Below are 13,853 nucleotides of genomic sequence, written 5' to 3' on the forward strand. Positions count from 1 at the left end.
GTGTCTATTGTAAAAAATAGTGGCAGGATTGGATAGAGTTAGTATGGATTTACGAAAGGGAAATCATACTTGACAAATCTACTGGAATTCTTTGAGGATGTAACTAGTAGAGTTGATAAGAGGGAGCCAATGGATGTGGTCTATTTGGACTTTCAGAAGGTCACCATCAGAAGTACCACCCTTTTAATCCTGGTGCCTTAAGGTGGTTTATTTTGACCGATGGAGGCACGATGAGCTGAAAGGTCTTTTCTGTGCTGGATACCTGTATGACTCTAAGGTTTTCGACAAAGTCCCACATAAGAGATTAGTGTGTGAAATTAAAGTGCATGGGATTGGGGGCTGGTGTATAAAAATGGATAGAAAATGGGTTGGCAGATAGGAAACAAAGAGTAGGAATAAATGAGTTTTTTTCTGAATGGCAGGCAGTGACTAGTGGGGTACCACAGGGATCTGTTCACAATATATATTAATGAGTGTTCAGATGAGGGAACTAAATGTAATACCTCCAGATTTGCAGATGACACAAAGTGGATGGAAGGGTGAGCTGTGAAGAGGATGCAGAGATGTTTCCGTGTGATTTGGACAAGTTGAATGAGTGGGCAAATGCATGGCAGATGCAGTATAATGTGGATAAATGTGAGGCTATCCACTTTGGTAGTAAAAATAGGAAGGTAAATTATTATCTGAATGGCAATAAATTGAGAGAGGGGAATGTGCAATGAGACCTGGGTGTCCTCGTACACGGGTCACTGAAGGTAAGCACGCAGGTGCAGCAGGCGGGAAAGAAGGTAAATGGGATATGGGATCGCATTGGTGGCACACTGGTTAGCACTGCCACCTCACAGCGGCAGGGACTTGGTTATGACTCTGGCCTTGGATGACTGTCGGTGTGGAGTTTGTGTGTTCTCCCCTTGTCTGTGTGGGTTTCCTCCGGGTGCTCCGGTTTCCTCCCACATTCCAAAGGAATGCAGGTTAGGTGTATTGGCCATGCTAAATTGCCCAATGGTATCCAAAGATGTGCGGTTTCGTGGGCTAACGGGGATAGGGCAGGGGAGTGAGCCGAGGTACTGTGCTCTTTCAGAGGGTGCAAACTTGTTGAGCTGAATAGCCTCCTTCTGCATTGTGAGGTTCTATGGTATGTTGATTTTCATAGCGAGAGAAATCGAGAACAGGAGCAGGGATGTCTTGCTGCAATTACACATGGCCTTGGTGAGGCCACACCTGGAGTATTGTGTGCAGTTTTGGTCTCCCTATCTGAGGAAGGATGTTCTTACTATCGAGGGAGTGCAGCAAAGGTTTACCAGATTGATTCCTTGGATGGCGGGATAGATGTATGAGGAGAGATTGAGTCGTTTAGGATTATATTTGCTGGAGTTTAGATGAATGAGGGGGGATCTCATAGAAACCTATAAAATTCTAACAGGACTAGACATGATAAATGCAAGAAGGATGTTTCCGATGATGGGGTGTACAGAACCAGGGGTGACAGTCTGATGATACAGGGTCGACCATTTAGGCCTGAGATTAAGAGAAATTTCTTCACCTAGAGAGGTCGACCTGTGGAATCCGTTACCACAGAAAGCAGTTGAGGCCAAAACATTGCATTTTTCAAGAAGAAGTTAGATATAGCATCTGGAGCTAAAGGGATCAAAGATTATTGGGGGGGGGGGGGGGGGGAGGCGGGAACAGGATCTGTTGAGTTGGATGATCAGCCATGATCATAATGAATGATGAAGCAGGCTCAAAAGGCCAAATGACCTCCTGCTGCTCCTATTTTCTATGTTTATACGTTTCCATTCTGACTATATACCTGTTATCTCATTCTCTGCCTTCAATCTCCTAACAAACTGCCTTTCATGTCAATAAATGCCTCAGATTCAATTTTTGTTAACAGTCTGTCACGTGAAACCTTCTCAAATGTCTTCTGGAAATTCATATGAATAACATCCATGGATATTTCCCTATTTACATTATGACCTCTTTAAAAACTTAACCAGCTTAGTTAAACATGCCTAGCCCTTTCAAATCTCGCATGTGTTGCCCATTCTTAACTGACCTTGAGAAGGTGGTGGTGAGCTGCCTTCTTGAACCACTGCAGTCCGTGTGGTGCAGGTGCACCCACAGTGCTGTAAGGAGGGAGTGACAGGATTTTGATCGAATGAAAGTGAATGAATGCCGGATATATTTCGAATCAGGATGATGTGTGGCTTGGAAGTGGTGGTATTCACAGGTATCTGCTAGTCATTCTAGGTGGTAGAGGTCATGGGTTTGGAAGGTGCTATTGAAGGAGGTTTGGTGAGTTAGAGTAATAGAGATACATTTTCCTAGTTCTCCTCTCTTACCTCTCTTAAATAATGGGGTGACTGACAATTTTCCAATTGAAAGGGCAATTCCTTGTCTGGGACAGCAAATGTTAATGTGGAGCTGGGGTACAGTACCGCTCACACGATGAATTAGAGAGCCACATGTGAACACACGTAGGAAAATACAAACATGCGAATTAGGAGCAGGAGGAAGTCACTCGGCCCCTCGAGCCTGCACTGCAATTGAATATGATCATGGCTGGTCAGAAGGATGTGGAGGCTTTTGGAGAGGGTGCAGAGGAGGTTTACCAGAATGTTGCCTGGTAAGGAGGGCATTAGCTATGAGGAGAGGTTGGAGAAACTTGGTTAATTCTCACTGGAGCCACAGAGGTTGAGGGCGACCTGATAGAGGTCTACAAAATTATGAGGGGCATGGACAGAGTGGAGAGTCAGAAGCTTTTTCCCAGGGTAGAGAGGTCAATTACTAGGGGACATAGGTTTAAGGTGCGAGGGGCAAAGTTTAGAGGAGATGTGCGAGGGAAGTTTTTTTACACAGAGGGTAGTGGTTGCCTGGAACCCGCTGGAAGAGGTGGTGGAAGCAGGTACGATAGTGACATTTAAGGGGCATCTTGACAAATACATGAATAGGATGGGAACAGAGGGATACGGACTCCAGAAGTGTCGGGCAGCATGTTCGGCACAGGCTTGGAGGGCCGAAGGGCCTGTTCCTGTGCTGTACTTTTCTTTGTCCTTTGTAACCACAATCCCACATTCCTGCCAATCTCCGATAATCTTTCACCCATTTGTTAAGCAAGAATCGATCTAGCTCTGCCTTAAGAACATTCAAAGACTCTGCCTCCACTTCCTTTGCAGAAGGAGAGTTGCAAAGACTTAGGACCTTCAAGACAAAAAAGAGTCCTCACCTTTGTCTTAAATGAGCGACCCCTTATTTTTAAACAGTGACCTCGATTATCTGACAAGAGGAAACATCCTCTTCACATCCACATCCATGAGCTTTGACAAACGGTCATCTGGACTCGAAACGTTAGCTCTTTTCTCTCCCTACAGATGCTGCCAGACCTGTTGAGATTTTCCAGCATTTTCTCTTTGGTTTCAGATTCCAGCATCCGCAGTAACTTGCTTTTATCTCTTCACATCCACCCTGTCAATACCCTTCAGGATCTTAAAGGTTTCGATCAAGTCACCTCCTACTCTTCTAAACTCTAGTGGATACAAACCTAACCTGTCCAATGTTTCCTAAGACAATCTGCCCATTTCACATGGGAGTCGTAGAATGTAGTAGTGAGTCTGGTAGAAGTTGGCATGAAGATAGCACCTAGTCAGTATTGTACCCGATATATATTTATATAGTCATTTGTTGTTAATAAACAATTATTGCTCAACCAAATAAAACAAAATGCAACCTTATAACAGAAGATATAGAGAAGGTACAACAGCACAAGGTTAAGCTTGAACTTCAGAGTCAAACTGTTGGTGTCACCAGACCAGGAAAAACTACAGTAATGAACCTGCAGCTTCAAGATCACACATACAATATGAAGTAGATCTGGAGCAGGAGTGAAGTGACCACCAACTCTCCAAGGCAAAATTCAGGGAGGCACAAGTGCACATTAAGAAACAGAGCGCAGCATTACAAGCCAAACTGCAGGCTAAGCTCAAAGCTGAGGAAGATACAATCATAAGGGAGGTAAACCTTCAACTTCCAGGAAGAACATGGCGGATCTCGATGAAAAAGAAAACCCGAGTTCACTCTATGAATGAATGGGGCAAACATTCCCTCCGGAAGGAAAGGGATAAGCCCTCAGTATCTGACCAAGGAAGACAGACTGTTAAGAAAGAAAAATACAATAGGAAGGAGCGCAGCAAGTGAACCAGATGTTGATGTCCAAGTATTTGAAATCACAACTTCAACTCCAGCCCAACAAAGTTGCTCCAAAGCAGTTGAGACTATCACTGCTCCAAACTTGAAAAGAACGAGTTGTAAGAACGAGACTAAATCATGGCAGGACAGCTCCAAGGCGTGATCTGCTCCTCTTGCTCCATGTGACAGGCTGGGGACAGTTCCAGTCCCCAGGGTCAGCATGTGTGCAGGAAGTGTCGAGTTTCGGATCTAGGGCAGCAGCTGGAGACACTGTGGAGCATTCCCGAGTCGGAGAGCTCCCTGTATTCTGCTTTTAGGACCTCATCCCTTTTTTTTTAACCTATCTCATTTGTACCGATGTGTACCATGACCACTGGCTGTTCACCCTCCCCCTCCAGAATGTCCTGTACCCGCTCTGAGACATCCTTGGATAGAGAGGTGGTCACACCGCAGGCTCAGACTCTGCAGGCAGGAAGGGAATGGGTGGCCACCAGACAGATCAAGAGAGCGAGGCAGGTAGTGCAGGAATCTCCTGTGGTTATTTCCCTGCAGAACAGATTTACCGTTTTGGATACTGTTGAGGGGAATGGCCTCTCAGGGGAAAACAGCAACAGCCAAACTCGTGGCACCACGGTTGGTTCTGCTGCAGAGGGGAGGGGTGATAAGTGTGACAGTGTGATAGTTATAGGGGATTCAATTGTAAGGGGAACAGACAGGCATTTCTGTGGCGCAAACGAGACTCCAGGATGGTGTGTTGCCTCCCTGGTGCTAGGGTCAAGGATGTCTCGGAGCGGGTACAGGACATTCTGGAGGGGGAGGGTGAACAGCCAGTGGTCATGGTACACATAGGTACAAACGACATAGGTAAAAAAAAGGGATGAGGTCCTAAAAGCAGAATACAGGGAGCTAGGAAGGAAGTTAAGAAATCGGACCTTGAAGGTAGTGATCTCAGGATTATTACCGGTGCCACGTGCTGGTCAGAGGATGACCGGATATGTAGGGTGAATACGTGGCTGAAGGGATGGTGTCAGGGGGAGGGTTTAAGATTTCTGGGGCATTGGGACCGGTTCTGGGGGAGGTGGGACTATACAAACTGGACGGGTTACACCTGGGCAGGACTGGAACTGATGTCCTACTGGGGCTATTTGCTCAAGCGGTTGGGGAGTGTTTAAACTAATGTGGCAGGGGGATGAGAACCAATGCAGGAAGTCGGAAGGTAGTAAAACAGGGAGAGAAACAAAAGACAGTAAGGGGGTGTCATAATATACACCAGTATATCATGGTGCAGACACACACTGATGGACACACAGTGGGACCAATCAACATACACAACAGCGCAGCCAATCACCAGTGAGAGCACACGCATGATAAAGACAGGAGACATCAGAGTTCCCGCTCATTCGAGTAGCAGCTAGCTAGGAGCACAGAGCTCACAGCCTGCAACACAGACATTCACCATATGCTGAGTGCATCAACTGGTTAGGACAAGGCAAAGGTCTTTAGTTAAAGCTGGTATCGCATTTACCCACAGTTCAAGTATGTTTAAATAGTTAACCTTTTAATAAAATAGTGTTGGTGACCTGTATGTGATCCAGAACACCCAACACATCATGATACCAGGATTGGTTGCATACTAGCACTTCTTAGACCTACCTGCAAGTGATCTGCCTTCCGCCAGCATTCCGTCGTTCTGCAACATGGACAACATTAGCCCGCCGCCGCCGCTCCGCATCGCCGGCAACCTCGGGGCCAACTGGAAGATTTTCAAACAGCGCTTCCAGCTCTACCTCGAAGCCACGGACAGATAGGGCGCCTCACACCAGAAAGATTGCTCTTCTCCTCTCCACGGCCGGGGACCATGCCACCCATATTTTCAACTCTCTCACCTTTGCAGATGACGAAGACAAGACGAAGTTCAAGACGGTTCTCCTCAAATTTGACACTCACTGCAGCGTAGAGGTGAATGAAAGTTTTGAACGCTACGTGTTCCAGCAGCGTTTGCAGGGTAAGGATGAATCCTTTTTAATGCACCTCCGCATCCTTGCGCAATCTTGCAGCTACGGGCCCACCTCCGACTCCATGATACGTGACCAGATCGTTTTCGGTGTTCAGTCGGACCCCCTGCGTCAGCAGCTCCTCAACGTAAAGCAACTCACCCTAGCGACCGCCATCGAGACCTGTGTCCTACATGAAAATGCCTCCAGTCGGTACTCCCATATACAAGTGGCTGAAACGGCGCGGCAAGGTCTCCACGAGGCGGAACGGGTCCAAGTGATTGAACACCTCCAGGGCCTCAGCCTGGATGAGGGCGACCATTTCGCGTGCTTTTCCCGCTCTCCCGCACTTGTATGCACCAAACTGGGGGACGGCGTCATGGAGGAACGTAATGCGTAGGCGCGCACCACGCAGGACCGCACCACGCATGCGCGGTGGCGCAGCGAACGTGCTGATGTCACGACGTGCGGCAACTGTGGCTCCGCCCATTTAAAGCGGCAATGCCCCGTAAAATCTTGACAATGCCTACGATGTGGAAGACTTGGCCACTATGCTGCCTGCTGTCGAGCAGCTCAGCCTTCCAATTCATATCGCTTCAGCCAGCCTCGCAGGAATGTTCGGGCAATTCAACCCACGGTCACCGAGTCCGATTCCGACCTCCCACACAGCAGTGACACCGAGGACCCGAAGGCACCTTTTCGAATCGGTGTCGTAACGAAAAACAGGCTGTCCCCGAAGCAAAGACACCAGCCGTTGTCGGTATACCGCATCAATCCAGACGATGAGTGGTGTGCCACCCTGACGGTCAACCGCTCCCAAATACGATTCATCGTATGCCATCATCGACCAGCACCGCGACGTCTTCGAAGTCATGGGCACGCTCCCATATACTTACACGCAGCACGGTAGCATTGTGGATGGCACAATTGCTTCACAGCTCCAGGGTCTCAGGTTCGATTCCCGGCTTGGTTCACTGTCTGTGCGGAGTCTGCACATTCTCCCCGTGTGTGCGTGGGTTTCCTCCAGGTGCTCCGGTTTCCTCCCACAGTCCAAAGATGTGCGGGTTAGGTGGATTGGCCATGCTAAATTGCCCATAGTGTCCAAAATTGCACTTAGTGTTGGGTGGGGTTACTGGGTTATGGGGCTAGGGTGGAGGTGTGGACCTTGGGTAGGGTGCTCTTTCCAAGAGCTGGTGCAGACTCGATGGGCCGAATGGCCTCCTTCTGCACTGTAAATTCTATGAAAGATCATACTCAAACAGAACGCCACGCCTGTGGTGCATGCGCCTCGTAGAGTCCCAGCACCCCTCAAGGACCACCTCAAGCAGCAGCTGCAGGACCTCCAAGACCAAGGAGTAATCTCCAGAGTTACGGAACCAACCGACTGGGTCAGTTCCATGGTGGGCGTAAAGAAGCCTTCCGGCGAGCTCAGAATCTGCATTGATCCAAAGGATCTGAATCGCAACATAATGAGGGAGCATTACCCAATCCCCAAGCGCGAAGAGATCACATGCGAGATGGCTCGGGCCTAGCTCTTCACCAAACCTGATGCATCGAAAGGATTCTGGCAAATTCAACTAGACAGATCCAGTAGGAAACTCTGTACCTTTAACATCCCTTTTGGCAGATATTGTTGTAACAGGATGCCGTTTGGGATCATATCAGCATCAGAAGTATTCCACAGGATCATGGAACAAATGATGGAAGGCATTGAAGGTGTTTGCGTCTGTGTTGATGACATAATCATTTGGTCCATCATCCCGCAGGAGCATATCAGTCGCCTCCAGCACGTGTTCAAATGCATAAGGGAGAAGGGCCTACGCCTCAACAGAGCCAAATGCTCCTTCGGCCAGACGGAACTCAAGTTCCTAGGGGACCACATCTCCCAGTTGGGTGTGCGGCCGACTGTGGACAAGGTAGCTGCCATCACAGCCATGAAAAAGCCAGAGGACAAGAAGGCGGTCCTCCGTTTTCTGGGCATGGTCAACTTCCGAGGGAACTTCATCCCTAACCTCGCCTCTCATACCACAGCTCTCAGGAACCTGGTCAGGAAGATGACAGACTTCCAATGGCTTCCTGCCCATGAAAGCGAATGGACAGAACTTAAAACCAAACTTACCACGGCCCCGGTATTGTCCTTTTTTGATCCAGCGAAAGAGACAAAAATTTCGACCGATGCCAGCCAATCTGACATTGGGGCAGTGCTCCTGCAGCGCGATGAGGCCTCATCATGGGCCCCCGTTGCAAATGCGTCATGCGCCATGACCCCCACGGAACAGCGCTTTGTGCAGATAGAAAAGGAGTGCCTGGGCCTGTTGACCGGTGTCGTCAAATTTCATGATTATATGTACGGCCTTCCCCAACTCACCGTCGAGACCGACCATCGCCCGCTGGTCAATATAATACAAAAAGACTTGAGCGACATGACGCCTCACCTCCAGCGCATTCTGCTCAAACTCCGGCGATACGACTTTCAGCTCGTATACACCCCAGGCAAAGACCTGATCCTAGCCGACGCTCTGTCCAGGGCAGTCAACACCCCATGTGACCCAGCGGGATTCGTCTGCCAGGTTGACGCCCATGTGGCCTTCGTGGCCTCCAATCTACCGGCCACGGATGAATGCCTCGTCCACATTCGCCGCGAGACTGCGGCTGACCCCCTGCTACAGCGTGTCACGTGCCACCTAACAGACAGGTGGCTCAAGAGCCGATGCCTGCAGTTCTACAACATCAGAGACGATCTGGCGGTAGTCGATGGTGTCCTCCTGAAGCTGGACCGCATTGTTATCACGCACAGCATGCGCCAGTTCGTCTTGGAACAGCTAAACGAGGGCCATCTTGGCGTGGAGAAGTGCCGCCGACGGGCCAGAGAGGCAGTGTACTGGCCCGGCATCAATGACGACATCGCCAACACAGTGCTCAACTGTCCCACCTGTCAGCGGTCACAGCCGGCCCAACCAGGTGAGACCCTACAGCCCCATGAGTTGGTCATGCCCCCTTGGTCCAAGGTCGGCATCGACCTGTTCCACGCGCTGGGCAGGGACTGTGTTCTGATTGTAGACTATTTTTCAAACTACCCGGAGGTGGTACGTTTGCACGACATCACATCGTCTGCCGTCATCCGTGCCTGTAGAACATAGAACATAGAACAATACAGCGCAGTCCAGGCCCTTCAGCCCTCGATGTTGCGCCGACCTGTGAAACCACTCTAAAGCCCATCTACACTATTCCCTTATCGTCCATATGTCTATCCAATGACCATTTGAATACCCTTAGTGTTGGCGAGTCCACTACTGTTGCAGGCAGGGCATTCCACACCCTTACTACTCTCTGAGTAAAGACCCTACCTCTGACATCTGTCCTATATCTATCTCCCCTCAATTTAAAGCTATGTCCCCTCGTGCTAGACATCACCATCCGAGGAAAAAGGCTCTCACTGTCCACCCTATCCAATCCTCTGATCATCTTGTATGCCTCAATTAAGTCACCTCTTAACCTTCTTCTCTCTGACGAAAACAGCCTCAAGTCCCTCAGCCTTTCCTCATAAGATCTTCCCTCCATACCAGGCAACATTCTGGTAAATCTCCTCTGCACCCTTTACAATGCTTCCACATCCTTCCTATAATGCGGCGACCAGAATTGCACGCAATACTCCAAATGCGGCCATCACCAGAGTTTTGTACAGCTGCAACATGACCTCATGGCTCCGAAACTCAATCCCTCTACCAATAAAAGCTAACACACCGTACGCCTTCTTAACAACCCTCTCAACCTGAGTGGCAACTTTCAGGCATCTATGTACATGGACACCGAGATCGCTCTGCTCATCCACACTGCCAAGAATCTTACCATTAGCCCAGTACTCTGTCTTCCTGTTATTCTTTCCAAAATGAATCACCTCACACTTTTCTGCATTAAACTCCATTTGCCACCTCTCAGCCCAGCGCTGCAGCTTATCTATGTCCCTCTGTAACTTGTAACATCCTTCCGCATTGTCCACAACTCCACCGACTTTAGTGTCATCTGCAAATTTACTCACCCATCCTTATACGCCCTTCTCCAGGTCATTTATAAAAATGACAAACAGCAGTGGCCCCAAAACAGATCCTTGTGGTACACCACTAGTAACTGGACTCCAGTCTGAACACTTCCCATCAACCACCACCCTTTGTCTTCTTCCAGCTAGCCAATTTCTGATCCAAACTGCTAAATCTCCCTGAATCCCATGCTTCCATATTTTCTGCAGTAGCCTACCGTGGGGAACTTTATCAAACGCTTTACTGAAATCCATATACACCACATCAACTGCTTTACCCTCATCCACCTGTTTGGTCACCTTCTCAAAGAACTCAATAAGGTTTGTGAGGCACAACCTACCCTTCACAAAACCGTGTTGACTATCTCTAATCAAATTATTCTTTTCCAGATGATTATACACCCTATCTCTTATAAACCTTTCCAAGATTTTGCCTACAACAGAAGTAACGCTCACTGGCCTATAGTTACCAGGGTTGTCTCTACTCCTCTTCTTGAACAAGGGGACAACATTTGCTATCCTCCAGTCTTCTGGCACTATTCCTGTAGACAAAGATGGCTTAAAAATCAAAGACAAAGGCTCAGCAATCTCCTCCCTAGCTTCCCAGAGAATCCTAGGATAAATCCCATCTGGCCCAGGGGACTTATCTATTTTCACGCTTTCCAGAATTGTTAACACCTCCTCCGTATGAACCTCAAGCCCTTCTAGTCTAGTAGCCTGAATCTCAGTATTCTCCTCAACAACATTGTCTTTTTCCTGTGTGAATACTGACGAAAAATATTCCTTTAGCACCTCTCCTATCTCCTCGGACTCCAAGCACAACTTCCCACTACTGTCCTTGACTGGCCCTACTCTTACCCTAGTCATTCTTTTATTCCTGACATATCTATAGAAAGCTTTAGGGTTATCCTTGATCCTACCTGCCAAAGACTTCTCAAGACCCCTCCTGGCTCTTCTTAGCTCTCTCTTTAGGTCCTTCCTCGCTAACTTTACCAGAATGTTGCCTGGTATGGAGGGCATTAGCTATGAGGAGCGGTTGAATAAACTCGGTTTGTTCTCACTGGAACGAAGGAGGTTGAGGGGAGACCTGATAGAGGTATACAAAATTATGAGGGGCATAGACAGAGTGGATAGTCAGAGGCTTTTCCCCAGGGTAGAGGGGTCAATTACTAGGGGGCATAGGTTTAAGGTGAGAGGGGCAAGGTTTAGAGTAGATGTACGAGGCAAGTTTTTTACGCAGAGGGTAGTGGGTGCCTGGAACTCGCTACCGGAGGAGGTAGTGGAAGCAGGGACGATAGGGACATTTAAGGGGCATCTTGACAAATATATGAATAGGATGGGAATAGAAGGATACGGACCCAGGAAGTGTAGTAGATTGTAGTTTAGTCGGGCAGCATGGTCGGCACGGGCTTGGAGGGCCTGTTCCTGTGCTGTACATTTCTTTGTCCTTTGTTTGTTCTAACTTGTAACTCTCGAGTGCCCTAACTTAGCCTTCATGTCTCATCTTTGCATAAGCCTCCTTCTTCCTCTTGACAAGTGTTTCGACTGCCTTAGTAAACTACGGTTCCCTTGCTTGACCACTTCCTCCCTGCCTGACAGGTACATACTTATCAAGGACACGCAGTGGATGTTCCTTGAACAAGCTCCACATTTTCATTGTGCCCATCCACTGCAGTTTTTCTCTCCATCCGATGCATCCTAAGTCTTGCCTCATCGCATCATAATTGCCTTTCCCCCAGATATAACTCTTGCCCTGCGGTATACACCTATCCCTTTCCATCACTAAAGTAAATGTAATCGAATTGTGGTCACTATCACCAAAGTGCTCACCTACCTCCAAATCTAACACCTGTCCTGGTTCATTACCCAGTACCAAATCCAATACGGCCTCGCCTCTCGTTGGTCTCTCTACATATTGTGTCAGGAAACCCTCCTGCACACATTGGACAAAAACGGACCCGTCTAAAGTACTCGAACTATAGCGTTTCCAGTCAATATTTGGAAAGTTAAAGTCCCCCATAACGACTACCCTGTTGTTCTAGTGTTCTAGCGAATAGGATTGTTGGTTAGTTGTTGTATTCCCTAGCTGTGACTAGGTAATGAACTATTTTTGACTCACCTTTTCAGGACTCCGTATTGATTACAATAAGCAGGGAAATGAACAGGGCTGACATGAGCAGCTCAGTGACTAGAAACAGGGCTCAACAACTACCTGAGCATGAAGGTGAGATTGGACTGCTACCCAATCATACCCCCACTGCTATGACAGCTGATGAAGTATCAATATTTTAACCCTCACACAGCCTCAGTGGTTACCTGCAGTTGAAGACCTGCTGGATGACCTTGCAGGTCTGCGGCCCCGTTTTTGGTAGATATCCTCTGGGCCGGCTCTCTCCAGCGAGTACTCATTGAGCCAGCTGCCACTTGAATGATGGCCTGCATATGTAGAGAGTGAGCGTTTCATTGGACTTGTGTCTTCAGTTGACTGTCAGGATACAGGGAGGAACAAATATATAAACCTCGAGTCACATGAGTAACGTATGTGCACCAGAAAAGAACAATTAGTAGAGCATCTGTAATTTCAATGCTAACACAAGGCATTTTAGAACGTACATAGAACATACAGTGCAGAAGGAGGCCATTCAGCCCATCGCGTCTGCACCGACCCACTGAAGCCCTCACTTCCACCCTATCCCCAAAATAACCAATTTAATAACCAATATTCTTATAATTCGGGGGTACAGTACCTTTTGATTCTGACTGGGATCTCTTTTGATACTAATCTGGCGGCATGGTGGCACAGTGGTTAGCACTGCTGCCTCACAGTGCCAGGAACCCCGGTTCAATTCCAGCCTTGTCTGTGTGGAGTTTCCACCTTCTACCCATGTCTGCGCAGGTTTCCTCCAGGTGCTCCTGTTTCCTCCCAGAGTCCACAGATGCACAGGTTAAGTGGATTGGCCATGTTAAATTGCCCCTTAGTGTCCAGGGATGTGCAGTTTAGTTTAGGGGGATAGGGCAGGGTGGGTGGAGGAGTGTGGCTAGGTGGGTTGTTCTTTTGGAGGGTCTGTGCAGACTCGATGGGCTGAGTAGCCTCCTTTTGCACTATAGGGATTCTATGATAATTATTGAGGATTACTCCCGCCCAACTCTCTCTGCATCTCAAATGTGTTACGTCAAAGATTATTTCATTAGCTCCTATTCCCACCCAATTCTTTCAAAGAGCCATTATCTTTCCTCAATCTTCGCATCTTCTGGGAACCACAGCCCAAAGATGTTCCCACTTTACACTATAAATCATCACATTTTTTCTTCTACTCTTCACAACCTGACTGACACTGCACTGTGCTCCACGGACCATTTTTTGGCTTTCAAAGTTTAAAAACATTTTGAACACGTAATGCAGTTTGATACAGAAAAAGCCAAGTTAATTCCACCTCAGGCCAACCCAACACCAAGTGACACCGATCCTAACGTCCCAACAGATGCAATATGAGAACAATCCTTAGCCCGTTCAGGTTCCGTTCTAAACCAAATTCAGAGAATTTAGTGAAGTAAACTGCTGTTAGCTGGATGAATGTCTTAGTGACAAGAGAGAGAGGTAGGGATTCAAACTGAGTACTTGCGAGTAAAGCCATTAA

General features: G+C 48.1%; 1 protein-coding gene across 1 annotated transcript in view; it reads right to left on the reverse strand.

Moving 5' to 3' along the window:
• LOC140426708 (probable voltage-dependent R-type calcium channel subunit alpha-1E) overlaps positions 1–13,853 on the reverse strand; it is a 1,526,345-nt gene that overhangs the window by 11,386 nt on the left and 1,501,106 nt on the right. The window contains exon 46 of the mRNA XM_072511794.1: positions 12,532–12,700. Within this exon, the coding sequence (XP_072367895.1) occupies positions 12,532–12,700 (169 nt within the window). The remainder of the gene's footprint in view (positions 1–12,531; positions 12,701–13,853) is intronic.

The sequence above is a fragment of the Scyliorhinus torazame genome, chromosome 7 (assembly GCF_047496885.1).
Source record: "Scyliorhinus torazame isolate Kashiwa2021f chromosome 7, sScyTor2.1, whole genome shotgun sequence".
In the NCBI taxonomy this organism is placed as follows: domain Eukaryota; kingdom Metazoa; phylum Chordata; class Chondrichthyes; order Carcharhiniformes; family Scyliorhinidae; genus Scyliorhinus; species Scyliorhinus torazame.